At 29.5% G+C, this 21,555-nt stretch overlaps 1 protein-coding gene across 1 annotated transcript; it reads left to right on the top strand.

Moving 5' to 3' along the window:
* Positions 1-488: 488 nt before the first annotated feature.
* On the top strand, positions 489-20,614 carry LOC124817445 (uncharacterized). The gene is made up of 3 exons (XM_065804417.1): positions 489-617; positions 1,429-1,551; positions 20,213-20,614. Exons 1-3 carry the CDS (start codon positions 551-553, stop codon positions 20,596-20,598), a joined length of 576 nt encoding a protein of 191 aa, XP_065660489.1. The 5' UTR covers positions 489-550; the 3' UTR covers positions 20,599-20,614.
* Positions 20,615-21,555: the final 941 nt, after the last annotated feature.

Here is a 21,555-nt window from a genome sequence, read left to right as displayed (position 1 = left end):
TTCCAGTTTTTTCATCATATTTTTTAAAAACAGCCGTATACCTTTTTCCAGCAGAGTGGATACCCTGTAAAAGAAACGTTAGCCAATGCTCGAATAGGAAAAAGATATTGAAAAAGTTAAACTACTACGCGTGATTTTTGGCTCGGAGATAATTAATGTTCTCGGAGATAATTGATGTTATGTCGGAGACATATTTACAGAGATAATTAATTAACTTCAGATTTGAAATTTAACTTCAGATTGGTTTGAAATGTTATAATTTTGTAGTGATCTCGATACTGACGGTTTATTAAATTGAATTGTATTTTGAATTCAAAATATGATTCAATGATACTTAAAATGATACTTAAGTATCATTTAAGTTCCTGGAGCATCACAAAAAAAAAATGTTAAAATGACATCTAAAACACCTCATAAAAAGTAATTAATAAACCGCTGTATTAACAAAAAGAACCGTTTTAATTTTGAATGTTAAATATAATGCATTATTTTAGTCATTGAAACACGTTTGCTATAAAAGTTATTGTAAAGAAATTTTTGCAGCTTTTAAATGCATCTCAGACATTTAGTTCTTCTCACTGCAGCCGCTTCAACAGTTTACACAACATCATTAAAAGGTTATTTTTTACACCATGAACATTTTTATTATGAAAAAATTTATATTTTTGTAACATGTTTTTTAAACATCGAAACGAAGTAAACATCTCATTATATTTCTTATGCCACTGAATGCAATACAAATACAATACATATTGTATAAAAATTTAGCTACATTTATCTAAAAAAAATTTTGATAATTTAATGAAATGAATAAAATAAAAAATAAAAATTCAAAATTTACGGAAAAATTCAAAAAAGATTGAATGAAAATGAAAAGAAAAAAATACTTTCATAAAAATTTTATTTTTATATCTTCGATTTTATTTATTTTCTTGTGAAAGCAAAACTATTTAGGGAGAAAGAACCTAAGATAATCCAAGATTAGGAAATAACATGAGTAGTTTTTGACAAAAAAAATTTTTAGTTATGTATTTTTTAGGTATGGTCCAAAATAAGCTTAGTTAGGAAACAACAACCGAGGTTGTTCAGCCCTTTACAAGGGTTACAGAAACAAACCTTTAAAACCAAAACAAAAATAGTTCTTGTTAGTTAATGAAAAGATTCAATTTTAGTATTTATAAGTTTGTTGTCATTTGAATGTTATTTTTTTAACTTTAACTTTGTACAACTATTTATTCTTTTTATTCTTTTTTATTAATTAATTTATTAAGCTATATATTATAAAATATTCTTCTTCAGCTAGTTGTCTTTGAGAGATCATATACCAAATTTAAAGTAGATTTTCAAAACCTGCAAATTTTTAAAGTGTAATTTTTGAGTTTATACTTGAAAAAAAGTTTAATTTTTGTTTAATTTAACTTTGTTCAGATAAAGATGAACTAATAGAGTCGAAATGCAATAGAACCTGCATGGTTATCGCTGTTGGCAGTGCATTTGTTTTATTTGTTTTTGTACTAATAATTTATTTATGTTACGCGATGAATCAAAAAGGTAAACATTTTATTTTTAATTTTTAAATTAAAATTCTGTAGAATATTTTATAATAAACTGTAATTTATTTTGTAATTAATTTTCATTAACTTTATTATATTTTCAATTTACTTTATCTCGTAATATCTATTACCTATTTCTTTTTAAAACAATTCTCAATCAATTTTATGTAATTTAAAAGCTTTAATTATGCCAACGAGAAATTCGTTGTCATCCTAATTAAACTTTATAACTATGAAATAAACTTTATAATTGAAATTTTATTGCTGATTAAAATATTTAAAATTTTAAAAGAAACTTTATGATTGAGCGAGATTTTATTGCTGATTGAGATAAAATCCTGTTGAGATTTTTGATTTTTATATTACTTCGATTGAAGAAAATTTAAAAAAAAAGTAGGAAAAACTTGTGCAATCCCAACTCTTTCTTGTGGTTTACTGAAAACAAATCTTAATTAATACTTAAAATAATCATAATTAGTAATTAATAGTACTTAGTTATTACATTATTTTAATTAACTTGAAAAAATTATTTTGTAACTAATGTTGCTAAGCCAATTATCAAAAAAAACAATAAAATGAAAAACCGCACTTTTATGCGTTTTACCACGTGTAAACAATGCTGCTTGATTTTATTTGAACCATTTGATGAAAATTTTTTTTTTTTCCAAAAGGTAAAGCGTAACGTAAAACGTAAACTTCTCTCTTTGACATTTTATTTTAAAAAACAATTGCATTGAAAAAAACATAAATATTTTATTTTAAATTACCCTTATGTTTCTTACCGTTACCTTATTCTTACCTTATTCTTACCTTATTTTAAATTACTCTTATGTTTCTTACCGTTTAGATGTTTTATAAAATTTCATTACAAATGAAATTCCAATTTTTTTGGTTCTGTAAACTTAAAAACTATCTGCGTAGTATTTGTGATTATAGGGGAGACTGGGGAGAGATGGGACAAAAATTTTTGTTTGTGTGCTTTTATATTTTCCACAAAAACAATACAAATTGGGTTAAATTTATAGTCTACTGGATTGTCTTGAAATTATTGCAAAACTCATTACTTAAGCAGTAAATTAAGTTCAAGCCATTAGTTTTTTAATGTGATACTGTTTGTCCCATGCCACCCCATATTGGGGTGAAATGGAACAACGGTTGGAGCGAAATGGAACAAGTTAGAAACAAAAAAAAATAATTTTAAGCATTATTTTCTTCTGTATATTCTACTCCTTATAAACATACCAATACACAAAATATAATTATGTTTAAGCAAAATAAGATATTCTAAAAAGTCGCTTGATGTTTAAATTGAGTCAAAACTACGTTGATGTCTCAGGGGTAACTTTTTTGCTTTTTTTTATCTTTATCTTCATTTTTTATTTTACAAAGGCTCTTGAATAAGCTATTCCTAAATATTCAGAAATGTCATATACTGTCATAGGAGTATTTGGATGTACCTTTAATCATGATTCTCACGTTGAAATGTAAAATTTTTTTAATGGCTCAAATACTGACCTATTAAGTGGTTGGAGTTTGTGGCTGCAATGGGGTGACAATATCTAGAGCACTAAATTACTTTCCTTAGTTTTATCTATCAATTCAATCAATATATAACTTTAGTGGTTGGATGTCCATACTCAACAAAATGACCAAACAATTTCAAAAAAATTTCTGTAATTATTCATCCACTACGATTAGCATCAACTTTGGTACCTGTTGATGCACCTTTAAGCATTGGTCAACAAAAGTGGAAGCAATGAAATATCAGAAATGGTGAAATAGAATTTCCAAGGGCTTTTATACAACCCACCATTGTAACTAGAATTCCCCTTTCAGCAGTGGTTCCATATCCTCCTTGTTTTAATTCTTTACCAGCAATCACTTTTGCTGGCTTTTGAACAGTTGTATGACCGGTTTCATCAATATTGTAAATGCAATCAGCAGAAAACTTATAACGCTTTTGTCAAGGTTTTCGAAGAAAGTTTTAACATTTGTGCGATTAAAACTAGTTGTTCGACTGAGGTTGGCAGCTTCTTGTATACGAATAGATAACTTTGTACGATTTAAGAATAAATAAAACAAATCAGTTCCAGCTGTTTTACTCTTTTTTCAGTTTTCTGGTATTTTAATGTCATCTTTAATTGCATATTGATATGCAAGTTGCGTTGTTACTCTAACATTAAGTCTATAATGCATATTAAATGTTTGACGAAGGTATGTTGAAAGTTCATCTTCTTGTGCCTTGTTAAAAATATATTTATGTTGTTCATTAAAATATAAGTTATTGGAAGAAGGTTCTTTGTTAACTTTTATTTTTTGCTGTAAACTTGATTTTAAATCTTATAATTTTGTGCAACTGCTCGTAGTGTATAAAATACATATATATAAACTGGATACAAATAAATTCTACTTTTTTGAAATATATAATAATATTCGTTGTAAAAAGAAAAAAGAAAAAAAGGATATATATAGATTATTATTATTATTATTATTACTATTATCATTATTATTGTTATAGCAATATTCTACAATAGAAGTTTAACTTCTATGAGCCAATTGTCTCACGACAACCGGCTATAGTAGACCAACTCGGAAGAGAACGAGTCCATAATTGTTTTTAAACTTGTTGACTAAATTAGCGGCAACTATTGAAGCAAGCAAAGCATTTCATGTTGGCACCACTTGTTTTTTGAAGAAATTGTGTCTTTGACTGTTTTGGTAACTTCTTGTTTAATTTTATGCTTTGCGCTGCAAAGACTACCTGCAGGACCATCACATGTAAAAGAAGTCGCTCGTCTACATTCTTGATGCCAGTTGACTTTGTTGAAGTTTTTATAAATTTTAAAAAATTGAATTAGATCACCTCTTATTCTACGTTCAGCTAATGAGCTGAGACCAAAATTTACCAGATGTGATTTGTAGTTCATGTTGCGCAATTGCGGAACAAGTTTAGTTGCCCTACGTTGAACTGATTCTATCTTGTTAATGTCCTTTTGTACGTTAATATCGGCCGCACATACGCTGTATAAAGCTTGATGAACATACTTGGATTCCATTTTTTAAAAGTTCTTTTAATTATCCTAACTACAGAGTTTTTTTACCATTTGAGTTTATTATCAACTAGAATACCCAATGTTCTTTCATTAGATACAACTTCAAAAAGAATGCAACTACCAATGGCGTCTAACATTTTCAGGAGGATATCAAATTCCGAGGAACTATCGTGAAATTTTTTTTAAAACTTTGCATTTATTTATAGTGAATTCTATGCGCCAAAGTCTTGACCAATCACCTAAAATATCAATGTCCTCCTGAACAAACGCCAAACCCATAACTGACATGCAACCAATCAGCTATCATCGGCCAAAAGTTTGCAAGTATTTTTAACTAGTTCTCGCATATCATTTATGAATAGCAAAAATAGTAGAGGTCCTATGACCGATCCTTGAGGAACACCACTCAGGACAACCATCCATTCAGAGAAGAAATTGCCAAAAACAACACGTTTTTGTTTCCTCCACGAAATGTCCTGTTTTGAAGGTACGCAGTGTAATTGTCTAGATATGTTAAAGATGTAGAAGTGAACCACGTTTCTGTGATTACAATTATGTGTGGGTTATCCAATGATGCAATTCTAGCTTGGAATTCATCCCACTTATTTTCTAAAGACGTTGGATTAAAATAAAGACATTTGAATTTAGATAAAGAATATGTGGACGATAGAGTCGGAGGACGTTAAGCATTATATATATATATATATATATAAATATATATATATATATTTATATATATATTTGTATATTTATAAAATTTTAAATAGCTACGTTTGAAAATTTCCGAAAATTTTTTATTGCAGTAAACTTAGTTATGATATAGTTTTATAAAACTAATTTCATTGTTTCAGAAATATGCATTTTATCATTTACATTGTAATATTTGGGTATTCTTTAAATATTTTAACAAAAAATATAAAATAAGGACCCACAAGCAAAAAATAAACATCTTTTATACTTTTAAAATCAATTTTATCAGGTATTAGGCTCGTGCTCGGTTATTAAAAAAAGCTAAATCTAATAAATATCTAATTTGTATCGTATTGTGAAAAATCATTTGTATAAGAAATAATATAAGAAAGCTATAACTAGAAAATCTAAAAATTTCTATAAAGTTAAAATTAACAATATTCAATCAAAAACATACGCAAGAAAGCAAGACGTGTTTTTACAGAAAAAAAAAAAAAAAAAAAAAAACCCGATAATAAAATAATATAAAGTTTTTTTATAATATGGTTTTTTATCAATAAAACGCTACTTGAAAAAGAATTGTCTATAAAACCAATATGGCACCACGATCAATCGAGGAGATGTTTAACTATTTAAAGTGTGATATTTATACTTTTGAAGAAAATTTTTTGAAAAATATTGAGGAAATTTGTTCTCACCCAAAAGACTTAGTTATCTCAAATATGAGCCCAATCTCAGAAAACTCAATTCGAAACCTTCGAGAGCGATTATTTGCCGAAATTATTGAGACATTTTGTGCAGATGAATTTAGTGAGGTAAACATAACGCTAGACCTTACAAATCCTGTTGAAAAGAATCTTCGTAAACGATATAAAACAAGTTTATGTTTAGAAGATATTTATATACTCTCAATAACATTATGTGAAAAGCAATTTCACAAAGAAATCGTTAAGGTAATTATCTCAACAAAGAATGTGGACACTCTGTCTAGTGATAGATTTTTAAGTAAATCAGTAAAAGAGTTGTTACATATTTCAAAAGAAATTCAAAAGGAAAATAAAGAAATTAAAGAAGAACTCATACTGTTGAAAGAAAAAATAATTTTCCAAACTAAAATTATTGAAAACCTTAAGATAGAAAACAGACATTCGGAATTGGATATAAGTCTCTTACAGCCGTGTCAAATATCGAAATTAAAGATTGATGGTTATTCGCAATGTGAAAATAAAATAACGAACACAGGTGCTAAAAAAAAATCTAACTCAAAAAACGCATGATAAGCCTCTTAAAAATGCTGAGTACAAACCGCGACTATTAAAAACATTCGCAAATGTAGTTGCTCAAACTCACTCAATCACAAATCGACCACAAATCGATGGAATACTGACCACAAATATAAGCGAAAAAACCAAAATCGATAACAAACTACGCGCATCAAATACCAACAATGACGAAAATAATTTTACTTTAGTGTGCCGAAATAGTAAATCTAATCACAAAACACAAAATTGTCCATTAGTAAAAAAACATAGAACTTCAGAGCCAGTTTTTGGAACAAAAATTTCTGAAAATAAAACAATTGCAGGTGAAAGAATAATTCGTAAATTTGACGTTTTTGTCGGAGGGGTAAGCAATCAAATCAATGAAGAACTTTTTAAAAACTATTTAGAAACAGAAATAGGAATCACCCCCTTATCTGTTATATTGAATAAAGAAAATGAATACAACAGATCGTACAAAGTTTCCGTAAACAACACAGAAAAAAATATAATATTTAACCCTGCTTTATGGGATAACAATATAATAGTTAAACCATACCGAAAAAAACGTTTATATACTAAAATATTTCAAAATCTGGAAACTAACGGAAACCAGGAAGATTCTCATAGATCAAAATGGATTTAGGGAATATTTTAAAGGAAGAAAAACTTCCAACAACAACATTTAATTTATGTACTTTTAACTGCCACGGTCTAAAGTCCAACATTGAGTATACTAAATCGTTGATTCTCTCTCATGACATAACTTTTATATGTGAACACTGGTTATCGAAACTAGAACATTTTATAATAAAAAATATCTATAAAAATACCCATTCTTCATTTTTCCACCAGGCTAACAAACATGAGCAGGGTCGGCCGTTTGGCGGAAACGCGTTTTTTATTCGGAAACATTTGTTTCAAAACATTATTATTCTTTATGAAGATGATCACATCTTCGCAATAAATCTTAAAAAAAATCAGACTAATATTATAATTATTGGCATTTATCTCTCATCGTCGCGCAATAATCAAACATCGCTGGAGGAATACAAGAGTCAGTTGGATATAATTTCTGGTATTATTAACAACTACGAGGGTGTTGCTGAATTTATTGTTCTTGGGGACTTTCAATCTTTTCCTCACGAAATATATGATTTTTTAAAGAGAGCTAGCTATACGAAAAATAACTACTCCGTGGTTTTATCAGATTTTATTAAGTCGAATGAACTTGAATTAGTGGACGTAACCAAAGGCTCTGGACCTAAGATAACGTATCGCCATAATACATTACCAAACGCATCTTACATAGATCACATAGCTCTCTCAAGGTATACGTCTCTTCTGTACTCAAATTGTTTCGTAATTCCTTTTTTATCTCAAAATATGAGTGATCATTTACCAGTATCGATTGAAATTGGAATTATCGGACAATCTTCTCAAGAAAACAATCACAAAAAATCAGAAAATTATAGCATTCCAAATTATGCCTGGAATAACAATGATTTTTTACAACTATATAACAATTGCTTAAATATTAATTTTAATCGTCACAATTTTACGAATGAAAATTACGACGAAGAACTTATCAAGGTATATACTGTTATTACAAAATCTGCATCTGAAGCACTTAGTCAATATTTATTCGGGAAAAAACCGTCTTTGCATTCAAAATCTTGGTGGACACCCGAGTTAAGCCGCAGTAAAGATATTCTTTCATTTTATTTTAAAAAATGGCGGGAAAATGGTTTCCTAAAAGATTTAAACTCCCAAATTTTTATTCGATACCGGATGGCTCGAAAAAATTTCCGCAATGCTATCAAAAATGCTCAAAACAAAAACCTGTACAAAAAATACATAAAAATCGAAAAGTTAAAAAATACAAATCCAAAAAATTTCTGGAATACTTTCAAAAATATAAAAAACGAAGCAAACTCGAAATTGTTCACCATAAATAATAAAAAAGATAAAGACTCAATCAGGAAAGAATTTGCCAACAGTTTTGAAAATCGATTAAACACTAAAGCAATCACATATACCTCTTCAAATTTTGAAATTCCACCTTGTACAAAATTCGACGAGGTAATAATATCAGATGAAAATATAAAAACGGTTGTTTCTCGCCTTAAATTAAACAAATCTAAAGACGCTTTTGGAATCTCAGCTGAACATTTAAAGAATGCGAGCTGTGAAGCACTAACAGAATGGCTCAGAAAATTCTTTAATTTTTCTATTAATCATGGGCAGACCCCAAAATCGATGTCTACATCACTCATAATACCACTCGCTAAATCATATAAAAAATCGCTAACTGATCCAAATAATTACCGCGGCATTAGCATCATTCCAATCTTTACGAAACTAATGGAATATCTTATCCTACTAATCTGTCCAGAAATAAAAGAAACTCATCCTCTTCAATTCGGTTTCACTAAAAACAGCTCAACCCTACACGCCGAATTTGTTATTAGTGAAACGATTAAACACTACAACAACAACAACTCACCCGTCTATCTCTGTTCCCTCGATGCTGAAAAAGCGTTTGACAGCTGTAACTGGGACATTCTGTTTGAGCGACTCTACAATGATAAAAAACTCCCTCTATATATTGTTAATACCATATCATCATTATACTATGAAAGTAGTGCTTCTGTTTCTTATCTAGGTTGCAAATCATATCCATTCTATCTAACGCAAGGAGTGAGACAGGGATCTATTCTCTCGCCTTATTTGTATAACATTTACACCGAAAACCTACTAGATACCTTACAAAATGAAAGCACCGTAGGTACATCAATCAATGGAAACTATACGGGTGTTGTAGCATATGCTGATGACATTATACTCCTTAGCTCCACCCTTTCTGGCCTACAAAAGCTTCTTAATACCTGTAATATGTACACACACAAAAACTGTATAAAATTGAATGCTGACAAAACCGAGTTCTTGCTCACCGGAAAAAAGCAAATTAAAAACTGCACAATAACTCTCAACAACAAAAAAATAAAACTTCATGATAAACTTAATCACCTAGGTTTTACATGGGATACAAAAAGTTCACCTTTTGCCTCACTTAATAGTTTAAACATTGATCACCGAATATCTAATTTCCGGGCAGTAATCCAAACTTTAATTCAATCAGGAATTCGTTTTGCTCACCCAAACTCCATTGTCCAGCTATATAAAACTTTGGCTGTCCCAACACTGACATATGGTCTTGAGCTTTGTGAACATAAAAAGGTATTAATGCAAAAGCTTGATATAGTTGGAAGAAACGCACTCAAGTCACTCCTCAACGTTTCAAAACATAGCAAAAATTATATTCATCCCTTATTCTTTATTGAAGATATATCAATAACTATACAACAAAACAAGCTCAACTTATTTATTCGCCTGATGAACAATAAAATTACATTTGATATTATTAAGTCGCAGCCGGAAAACAAAACAGCCCCACAACCTTTTTTAGATAGTATCAAGGGTTTGTGTAATAAACATGAACTAAATCTGGAGAAAATAATTCAAAGTAAAAAAAAAATAAAAATTATTGGCTTAAAAAATTTAGTTCCTGAAACGGATCTTCAAACTCTAAAATGTGCAGTTGAATGCTGGAACTCAAAAGAACAAAGAACAATCTTCAAGGATATTCTTGAAAAAAATATTCCTAGATGATAATAATAAAATAATAATAATAATAATTCAAGGATTTTTATAATTATCATGTACAAAACTCTAATTTACCTTGTATACTTGTATAGTGGGTGTTTAATAAATATATATAAATAAATATCGAAAAAAGATAGCGTATTTTAAGATCTAGTGCAATATCTGTCCGCATTCTCTATGCTATCTTTCTAACTCGATTTCTGACTTTTGATCTATGATTCTTCGTTTTTCTTATAATCACTTACTCTTGGTCTGTGAGTGGTTTTTGATGCTCTTTAGTGAGCTAAACTTGTTTTTGCATTTGCAGGTATGAGGCCTCTATATGGCAACTTGCCGGAGAAGGATAATTTACACAATAGCAAAAAAGCAATAAACTTTTTTCCAGTGAGCAAATCCAGGTTTCCCGTTTTTTGTAAAATGAAGATTTTACAAAAAATGATTTATTTAAAGTTTATTTAAACCATTTATACTAAATTATATACATATGAATATATATATATTTCTTATAATATTTTTCGAAAGATTAGGTTTAATATATTAAATAATTTTTTTAAATATATTATAGTAAAATTTATTATGATTTATACACTATTTAAACGAATTTGATATTCAAGTACTTATTATAATCAGGTCTTGATTTAAAAAAAAATACAAAACCTGGATTTGCTCACTGGAAAAAAGTTTCAACCAAGTTGTTATATTTAAATACATTACTTTTTGAGAATTAACAAAAAGCAGATGTTTTCCTAATTAGCTTGTCTTTTGACCTTGTGTATTACATGTTTCTAGCTTTTACTTCCCTAAAGTACGATGAAAATGTTCACAAAGATTAAAATCTTTTTTAGATTAACAAGTTTTATTGTGTATTATTTTTATTTTTGTAGAGTGTTTTAAAAAAAACAAAGATTTTTTATTTGTAAAGGTTGCATACAAAGGCGATTTTAGGGGAAGGTGTGTAGGAAAAAAAGGGTGTTCCACCCCCAGAAAGAAGGCGATTTTCAAGTTATAGTCGGTTTTTTGACAAATTTTGTCGGCTAGCTGGATATTTGACACAATTCAGTCGGGTGAATTTTAGTTTTTAAGGACTTTTTTTTATTTCTTAGAAACCAGTCGGTTCTTTTTATTAAAAGCACTTACTTAAACATAACGGTTAAATTTATGACCTCGAAATCATTAGCTCTTTATTTTTAAAATAATTATATTTTTAATTAGTTAAAATTTAGCAAGAAAAATTTCTTTACTTTTTGCTATCATTAATCAATAACGTCTTTAAACCAAGAAAAATTTGTAAAACATTGTAAATATTCAATGAAGTCTTTTTATATATAATTTTATAGTTTTAAGTAACTTGTAGGCCAATCTAATATATATTTAAACAACGCCCCATCCCTTTTAGGAGTGGAGGGACATATTATGTTTAGCGTTAAGCAAAGTTTGCTACGGAAATGAGCATCAATATTCTAAGCAAATAACAGGATAAAACAGTTTTAGAAAATTTTGAAAACTATCAAAGTTGCTACTTATAGTTATAATAAAAAAACTCAACAAAATACCAAAAAAAGTGTTTTTCAAAGGGAGTTTTCTAAAATGTTCATAATTTGCTTCACAATATTTTATCATAAAGTTGTCCATTACAACTGCCTAAATAAGATATAAAATTTTACCCATTAATTATAAAATAACTTTTCTTTTTTTGAAAATTTCCAAAATTTCCGGAAAATTCCCTAATAATAGTTGTCAATTTTAGTTTAAGTTATAAAAATTAAAGTTAAAATTACAGAAAAAAAATTGCAGTAAGCTAATGGGGTTTTCCATTATTATGTCAACAATTTTATGGCAATTTTTACTTTCCCCTCCTCTTGTTAACAACTTGTCAAACTTCCAGAGATTTGATTACCCCTACTTCTTCAAATAAAATTAAAATGGAAGAAAGACATCTCTTTTTTCCCTTTTTAAAAGTAGTTTAATTTATTTAAAATTCAACATTGTTGACGTCAACTTTGCTTGAAACCCTTCCATCTATTTTATTTACAATTAATGGACAGCCTCCAATTAGCAACAACAACCAATTTTTTATACCTATTTTTCTTTTGCTGTTTAAGTGTTTGTATATATAACAAGTTAGATTTAAACTATATATTTTACTATTAAATCTCAACAAAAGTAAAATTTAAGTGCAAATAAATAAATAATAAACAGAAAAATAATAAATAATAAACAATCAAGGGTGGATGCATGTTTTTGGTAGAGATGCAAAAAATCAGAATCAGAAAAACTGAGATGTGTCACACATCACAACCTTTCTCCTAGTATTTTTAATATTTTTTTGTTTTGCTTGTTGTGTTTTAATTAATCGCTTGATATTAGTTTTGGAACGTGCATCAATAAAGAAGCACCATATTATTGACATTGTCATTAAAGTTAAACCATGGTTTAAGTTCAGATTTTAGTAAAGATATCATTTTAATAAGTTTGGAGCTTTTTTTGATATATTAATCGATAAAAACTTCTGAGATTACCTCAGAAATGCAAGATATTACCTGAGCAGGTTATTTTTGTAACCTTTTTGAATGGTTTGAAGAGTATTAAGTATGATTGTAATCTCTATGAATGGTTTGAAGAGAATGTACTTTTATACATAAATGTAGTTAAAATAATTTGATGTAACAGTATGTAACAAACAATTCGTGCTGTGACACGGCCTAGTCACAAATAGAACAAAAGCGCCCACAGCTTAATTAACATTCACTTCAATGAAGGAGGTCGGAGTTCTAAAAAATAAATGTGTCACCGGATATTCTGTAGCCGATTTTTTGGTGATTCGGCTGAGAGCATACCATGGGCATGGCATCCCAACGTTTACGGGAAAAAAAAAACAGACAAAATATCGTCTACTTTATATTTTACTCTATCAATAATGATTTAACAAAAGTATAATATGTTGAAAACACTTTTTATAAATCGTGACACATTTGCAAATAATAAATCGTGACACATTTGCAACCAATCAAATGCTAATTGTTGCAGATGCTTCAAAGTGTAGTTTACACTGGACAGGGCTGACAACACGGATTTCGAAGTGGGGGAGGAAGGGGTACAATCGTCGATTTCTATGAAAAAAAAATTTATATTCAGAAAATTCTTTAAAAGAAAAAAAAAGGCCTTGAGCAAAAAAGGTGGAGGCTAGTGCCCCTGGCCTCCTCCCCCTTTGTTGTCAGCTCTGCTAGATAATTTATTTTTCAACAAGTTGTACTCGTCCTTTTAATAAAAAGAACCGATTAACTTATCCAATTTTCTCATATCCTAAGGGTAATTTACATTTTCAAGTATTGCAAAATAAATTTCGCAACCTCTGCAAATCATAGTTGTCACAGTAAAGTTTTTTGAAAATAAATTTTTTAACAAAAATATATAAATTGGCAGTCTAATATTATGCGGGTAGTAAACTTCATAACTCTATTATTTATATTTATCTTTTTACACCGTCTTCGAGTACTTGACAGGGTTTAAATCCATCTCTGATCACAAAGTTCAATACAAAAAACTGCATTAATCTGAAATGAGAAATTCAGACAATAAAATAGTAGGTTAAATATGATTTGTAATTATTTGTATTTTTTTAAAATTATTACAAAAAATGTATCGTATAAATAAATATAAACATATCCTCGAACGCCTTCTTATAATTTTATTGAATACCGGTGTAACACCAAGCACGATTTTCTGCTTATCGCAATACTCCTAAAGATGAAGCCTGATTATGTAAAAGGTGCATAAAAGTGATGTTTCTTTAACAAATGCATCATGGAAGTATGGTTTTTAGCATGGACTCTATTAACTTACTTATTTTCTTTTAGTAGGATATACCTAGCCTTACCCTTGGTCAAGATATTTGTCACAGTTTGAGTAACTTGGTGTTGAGCGATATTATAGAGAAATTTAAAAAATTGATCTCTAGTTAAAGGTCTTATCTTATTAATTTCGCGTATAACAGGTTTCAAATAGTTTTGTACATAGTATTGACTAGTAACGGTGTCTCCCTTTATAGATAAACCAGTTGAAAAAACTTGTTTCTTTGAAGAATATGAAGAACATCTTTTTTAAGTTAAATTTATTGTATCTTACTATAGTTCTTGAATTTTTCCCTTTATCGACCCAACAAGCATTAGTCGACTTGTTTCCAATTTGTCTAAAATAAAACCATGATTCATCTTGCAAAAGAGCAGCACACTTGGCAACTAAACTATATTTTGGTCCTTGGTTGCAATAAGCTAATACTAATTTATAGGTTATGGTTGGTGCTGAATTTCCGAAGAGAGCACAGATTTTAATATATGCTCGATATTACATTCTTTCCATTTTTAAAATTTTCCTATAAATTTGTTTAATAAAAATTAAACAACATTTGTAATACACATTCAAAAAAAATTTTTAAGTTGCTAAAATCCCCCACCCTCCCTCCTAACACTTCGTAACATTTTATTTACCCCCACCCCCTCATATTACGCAACAGTTTTGTAACTCCCTTCCCCCCTAAAAATTTTCTTTTAAACGGTTTTAAATATAGTAATACCTATAATTTTCTTAGCTTCTTTGAATTAATTAATTAGTACTTTTCAGTTTAATGTTTTTTTTTTCACCTTAATAATTTCGTGTAAAACTAAATAAATTAACATCGCTATATCCTAAACATGATCCCAATTTTAAACATTTATTCTTCCGATATGTACATGCAAAAATATTATTTTGTAAATATATTAAATGTAGTTTTCTCGCGACTAACAATGTTAGCGTGACCGAGTGGATTCCGTTTCAGACTGGTAAATCAAGTGTAAATCGTATGTTGTATCAATAGTAAATCGATGTTCGTCTTTCGGTGTCAAAATTTTTATTTTTAGTGTACAAAACTTTTTTTTGTTGCTGCACACTTTTGTGCACCAACAAAATAAAGTTGGACCATACAAAATTAAAGCGCAGAACGTGCACTTTAGACTGTTACAGCCGTAGGCGTAACGCGTTGCGCATACAGCTGTAACAGTTCGTTAACAGGCTTTAACTACTACGCTAACGGAGTGTATACATCGTCTAAGTTTTTAAGCGCAGTTGATTTTACAATCAACATGTAAATACATTAACTGAGGGTTGGCTTTAGTCAGATACACTTTTAATTAAAAGAAAGTCTTCTCTAGATTTAAAATAAAAATAAGAAAAAATGTTGCGCCACCAAAATTGGAGAATCCCTCTACTCCTCTTGTAACAAATTGTCTCAAAATTGCCTCCACCTACCCATAAAGCATGACGAAATTTATGGACGAACCCTAAGTAATATAAGACGTATCAGATAGGTAAACCTACAAAAATCTCGACCGACCAAGTTGTTCATCAAAAGATCATCAACAAAAAGCGGAACTAATTTTCAGATAACCTACTGAGGCCTAAATTGTTTTCAACCGATTATAGTCTTTTTTTATTTTCAACCCATTTATGACGTTTTTGTTTTTGACAGATTTATTTTTCGACCTATTTTATAGATTTTTCATTTTCAACTGGTTTGAGATTAATTAATTTTTAACTGATCTGGTCTGTGTTTTTAACGTTGCTTTTTTTAAACTACGAATTTTTTTTTAAATTAACAATCAATAAGTTTTCTAAGCATTCAACGAACCTTATAGCTCCTAATTCTGAGGACAGCGCTACAACCACTGCGCCAAGACTGATCAAATTTGGCTTGTATTCAAATCAACAACAAAATGTGCAAAATATTTACCGGAAAAGCGTATTTATAAAATTGAAAATGCAGTAGGGTGAATATTCAGTAGGTTGAAAATTCAGTAGGTCAAATATGCGGTAGGTCAACAATTTAGTTGGTTGGAAAATTAGTAATTAAAGTTTTAATTAGGTGCAAATGTAAAAATCAAAATTGCCGGTTGAAAATCAAAAACGTCTTAATCTATGATTTACACAATTTCAAAACTAGGTTGAAACAAAATTAGGTTAAGTTATTAACAAAATTAGGTTGAGTTATAGGCCACCATATAAAATCTGACAAGTTTAATACGTTATCAGTTAAAAAAGATTTACTCGTATTCATATACTAATATTCGTTTAACAAATAATATTTGTTTAACGAATATATTTATTAATCAAGTAAATAGGAACGATAATAAAATAGTTTGAAAATGTTTATTCTTTTGCTCGTAATTATTTATTAAATTAACAATTTGCAAATATTTTTCTGATATTGTTTTCGAGAATCTTTCTCTTAATAAGACTATTATTAATTATTAATTGTATGTACATAGATCGTATATTATTTTAATAAAAAAGAAACGATTTGATACTTCAAATTTTTGATACTTCAAATTGATTTGATACTTCAAATGATACTTCAAATTTTTGTTCGCAAAATAATTTTTTTCTTTTTTTAAAAAAAAAAAAAGAGCGAAAAGCTCTTGGAAGTGAAATTTGTTGCAATTCCATTTAAAACGTTTCTTTTTATAACTTTTTTCACCTGTCAAGAATCGTTTTTCAAAACTAAAACTGCTATTTCTGGTAAACAGCTAACGGTTAATAACGGAAACGGTGAACTAGGGTTGTATGAAATACGCTAATTGACAACTTTGTAAGTGGGACTTGAATTAAATATATCTGAACTGACTAATGAATCGCTAAAATTTCTTCGTATAAAATTTAAATCAATTACGATTAAATCTATCCAAGTATAAAGTATGCCTCGAAAAAACTTGCGCGAAAAGAAAAAAAAACCTTAATATTTGTAACCGTTGGACGAACATTAGTTTAAATATTCGTTTGTATGTAAGCATGTATGTATGTATGTATGTATGAATGTATGTATGTATGTATGTATGTATGTATGTATGTATGTATGTATGTATGTATGTATGTATGTATGTATGTATGTATGTATGTATGTATGTATGTATGTATGTATGTATGTATGTATGTATGTATGTATGTATGTATGTATGTATGTATGTATGTATGTATGTATTTATGTATGTATGCATGCATGTATGTATGTATGTATGTATGTATGTATGTATGTATGTATGTATGTATGTATGTATGTATGTATGTATGTATGTATGTATGTATGTATGTATGTATGTATGTATGTATGTATGTATGTATGTATGTATGTATGTATGTATGTATGTATGTATGTATGTATGTATGTATGTATGTATGTATGTATGTATGTATGTATGTATGTATGTATGTATGTATGTATGTATGTATGTATGTATGTATGTATGTACAGTATCGGACAAAACGAGTGCAACCAAATAATTCTAATTTACTTTCTTTATACTATAGGGCTGCATTTTTTCAATTTAGAGAAATAACTATGTAACTGTTTAGAGACAAAGTTCTTCAAGTTTTATTCATCACAATGTTCATTATTTGTACACGAAAATGAATAAATTAATCAAACCCAGTGGGCACAGGACCTAAATAAGACGTCTTTTGAATGTTCAAAATACGTCCAAAACGTTCAAAAGACGTTTAAAAGATGTCTTTTTTACGTCCTGTGCCCACTGGGAAAGTATTAAAAAAAGTTGATTTCCTTCTGGACAAAACTAGTGCAACTCGACAAAATGTTGACCAAGCTGTATTTCGCTATCAATATTTCGTGGCGAATCCTTTGTTGTCGATCACAGCCTTGCATCTTCGAGGCATAGATTCGATCAGGTCATCAATGAAACTTTGTGGAATCGCTGCCCAGGCCTTTTGGATTTGTTCAAACAGTTGATCCTTATTACGAACACCTTCACGATTAATTCTGCGGTTGACGATCTCCCACAGGTTCTCGATAGGGTTGAGATCCGGAGATTGAGGCGGCCAATCCATCACCGATAGGTGGTTGTCTTGAAACCACTGCTTGACTACTTTTGCAGTGTGTTTCGGATCGTTGTCTTGCTGAAAAACCCATTTTATTGGCATATTCCATTCAGCATGAGGTAACATAACATCTTTCAGGATATTTTTATACATGAAACGGTCCATTATTCCATCGTTTCGATGTATTGGACCTAGAACGTTAGCAGAAAAACACCCCCAGACCATTACATTGCCTCCACCATGCTTCACGGTCTTATGGCAGTAACGTAAATCGAGGCGTTTTCCGGCCGGTCGACGTACACGGCAAATGCCATCGCTCCCAATGATGTTGAACTTCGATTCATCACTGAACAGGACAGTTCGCCATTTCTGCACGTTCCAGTCAATATGAGATGTAGCTAACAGGAGTCTTTTCTTCTGGTTTTTTAGTAAAATTGGCGGTTCCTTTGCAGCGCGTCGAGAAAACAATCCGGCTTCAACAGCACATCGTCTGATTGTTCGGTCCAATAAAGGCAGCTCTAATTGCTTTTGTATATCGACTGATGATATCCAGGGATCCTTCTTGACGGATCTGACGATCATAGAATCCTCTCTAGAAGTGGTGGAACGCGGTCTTCCACCTTTGTTATCTGCTGCCAACTTCCCCGTAGAACGATATTTGGAACATAGTCTTGATACGGTCCATTTTTTCACGCGATCTTTATCACAAATACTTTTTTGTGACATTCCACTTACGTAATCGCCAATATTTTTCTTTCTTAGTTCCAATATAAGACTATTGGGAGCCATTTTTGCACTTGAAGTCATAAAAATAATAAAAATAAATAATCACCCTTCTCAAGGCATACCGTGTTGCATTTACCTTGTGACGATACAATAATGCTCTGTGGAACACAACGTCTTGGTTGGATGTGGACTGTATTGATGTAATGAAAAACTTGTTGTATTTCACTTCTTGTATTGATGTTCTTCGATAAAACACTTTGATAAAACTCACTTCGATAAACTGTCTTGATAATACTGACTGATTGACTTCCATATACTGACTGAATTACATGTCGATTTACATGTCTCTTATATATTAAAATGAACCTGTTCTGGAAGATTCTAGATGCTTCTTTTCGATGCTTCTGGAAGCTTTTGGATGCGTCTGGATGCTTCTGAATGTTTCTGGATATTTCTGGATGCTACTGGATGCTTCCAGATGCTTCTTCTGGAAACTTCTGGAAGCTTTTTCATGCTTCTGGAAACTTCTGGAATGTTCTGGATACTTCCTTTAATTATTAAAAAACTTCCGTGACGTTGACACGGACCAGACTTAAGAAAATGAAACAAACCAAAAAAGTTGCACTTGTTTTGTCTGCTGCAAAATGGCACTTGTCAACGAAATTCTGCCTGTGTGCTGTCACCTGTCAGCTGATTGCTCATGTCATGGCATGCTATAACTTCAGACTCCTGAACTGTTTGCTGTGGTAGTATAGTTCGTTTCGTTTTTAAGACATGTAAAATTAGGAGCACTTTTTAGCATTGTTCGATGTTGGTTGCAAATATTTTGTCCAATATGTATGATGTATGTATGTATGTATGTATGTATGTATGTATGTATGTATGTATGTATGTATGTATGTATGTATGTATGTATGTATGTATGTATGTATGTATGTATGTATGTATGTATGTATGTATGTATGTATGTATGTATGTATGTATGTATGTATGTATGTATGTATGTATGTATGTATGTATGTATGTATGTATGTATGTATGTATGTATGTATGTATGTATGTATGTATGTATGTATGTATGTATGTATGTATGTATGTATGTATGTATGTATGTATGTATGTATGTATGTATGTATGTATGTATGTATGTATGTATGTATGTATGTATGTATGTATGTATGTATGTATGTATGTATGTATGTATGTATGTATGTATGTATGTATGTATGTATGTATGTATGTATGTATGTATGTATGTATGTATGTATGTATGTATGTATGTATGTATGTATGTATGTATGTATGTATGTATGTATGTATCTATGTATGTATCTATGTATGCATGCATGTATGTGCACTTTTTAAAAAATTGCTTTATTATAATGAAATAAAATTTTTTTAGATAAAAAAAAATTCACAATTCAACAAAACGCATCATTTGGTAAAAGTCGATACTTTGATAAAAGTACGGATTTCAAAAATGGCAGTATAGAAGAAAACCTATCTATATCTAATCTAGGATATGGTCTATACACAATGTTTAGTGAAAATAATATGTCATCGCAAAATATTAGTTACGACATTCCTTTTGATCAAAGCGAAAAATTTACCGACGACATTACCATATGCGACCAAGATATAGGGTCAGGCGATTATTCTTATGCTAAGCAGCTAGTATTAAGCCGCAGTCTTTTTGGATTCTCTTCGTTCAAGCAAAAAGAATCAAATATTGAGAACCAAGCTGAGATTCCCATCCCACAATTAGATATATTTTCCGAGCAAACATAAACCTATCTTATATTTGTTATAATCACTTTAATATACAATCACTTTATTATTTAATAAATATATTTTGTTATTTCTTTTTAAATTTTTTTTTAAAATGAAAAAATTTCTTTAGTATTATTATTACTTTTTTTTTTTAAAGTTCACAACCATCAAAGATTCAACATTGTAAGTCGGTAGTTAAAATAGTCAACATAGGAAGAAAAAAAAGTTATCTGGTCCCTTGAAAAAAAACAAAAAAAGGTTACGGATTGGAGAGCCCCATTTTTTCTAAGGGCATAGAAATGTAGCCCAATCAGTCACTGCTATAATCAGCCCTGGTATACAAATTTTGGTAAAATTGAATGGTAAAAAAAGGGTGACAGTTTACTCCTTATTTAAATTAAGAACTATTATTGACAAATTTCCACTAAACAGGTTGATCACTACCGGTTTTTAAATCCATTTAAAACAACCGTGACATTTATTTAAAACATCGTGCCAATCAATTAAAACAATCGTGATTTTCTATTAAAACATTTAACGCATGCGCAATCTCAACATTCTATATTATTCAAAAAAAAAGGTTTATTTTAATATATATTTTTATTTTTTTTATTCAATTTTTGAAAATTTTTTTTTATTTAAAATAAAATCTTTATTTTTCAATTACTGTCGAGGTATGTCATCTGACCTAAGACACGCTTCAAAAAAACGTGTCTTAAGTCAGAAAAATTGAAAAATAAACATTTACAAACATTGAAAAATAAAAATTTAAAACAAAATTTTAAATAGTTTTCAAAAATTGAATAAAAAAAAAATATATATATATATATATTAAAAGAAAACCTTTTTTTTTTGAATAATATAGAATGTTGAGATTGCGCATGCGTTTAATGTTTTAATTTAAAATCACGATTGTTTTAATTGATTGGTACGATGTTTTAAATGAATGTCATGGTTGTTTTAAATGGATGTCAT

The sequence above is a fragment of the Hydra vulgaris genome, chromosome 08, assembly GCF_038396675.1.
Source record: "Hydra vulgaris chromosome 08, alternate assembly HydraT2T_AEP".
Classification (NCBI taxonomy): Eukaryota; Metazoa; Cnidaria; class Hydrozoa; order Anthoathecata; family Hydridae; genus Hydra; species Hydra vulgaris.
The sequence above is the reverse complement of the archived record's forward strand: the minus strand, read 5'-3'. Positions and strand labels throughout refer to the sequence as shown.

Coding starts and splice junctions, on each gene's coding strand:
- LOC124817445 (XM_065804417.1), top strand. CDS start 551: ATGCATCTCAGACATTTAGTTCTTCTCACTGCAGCCGCTTCAACAGTT. Junction 618..1,428: donor TTACACAACATCATTAAAAG/GTTATTTTTTAC, acceptor AACTTTGTTCAG/ATAAAGATGAACTAATAGAG. Junction 1,552..20,212: donor TTACGCGATGAATCAAAAAG/GTAAACATTTTA, acceptor AAATTTTTTTAG/ATAAAAAAAAATTCACAATT.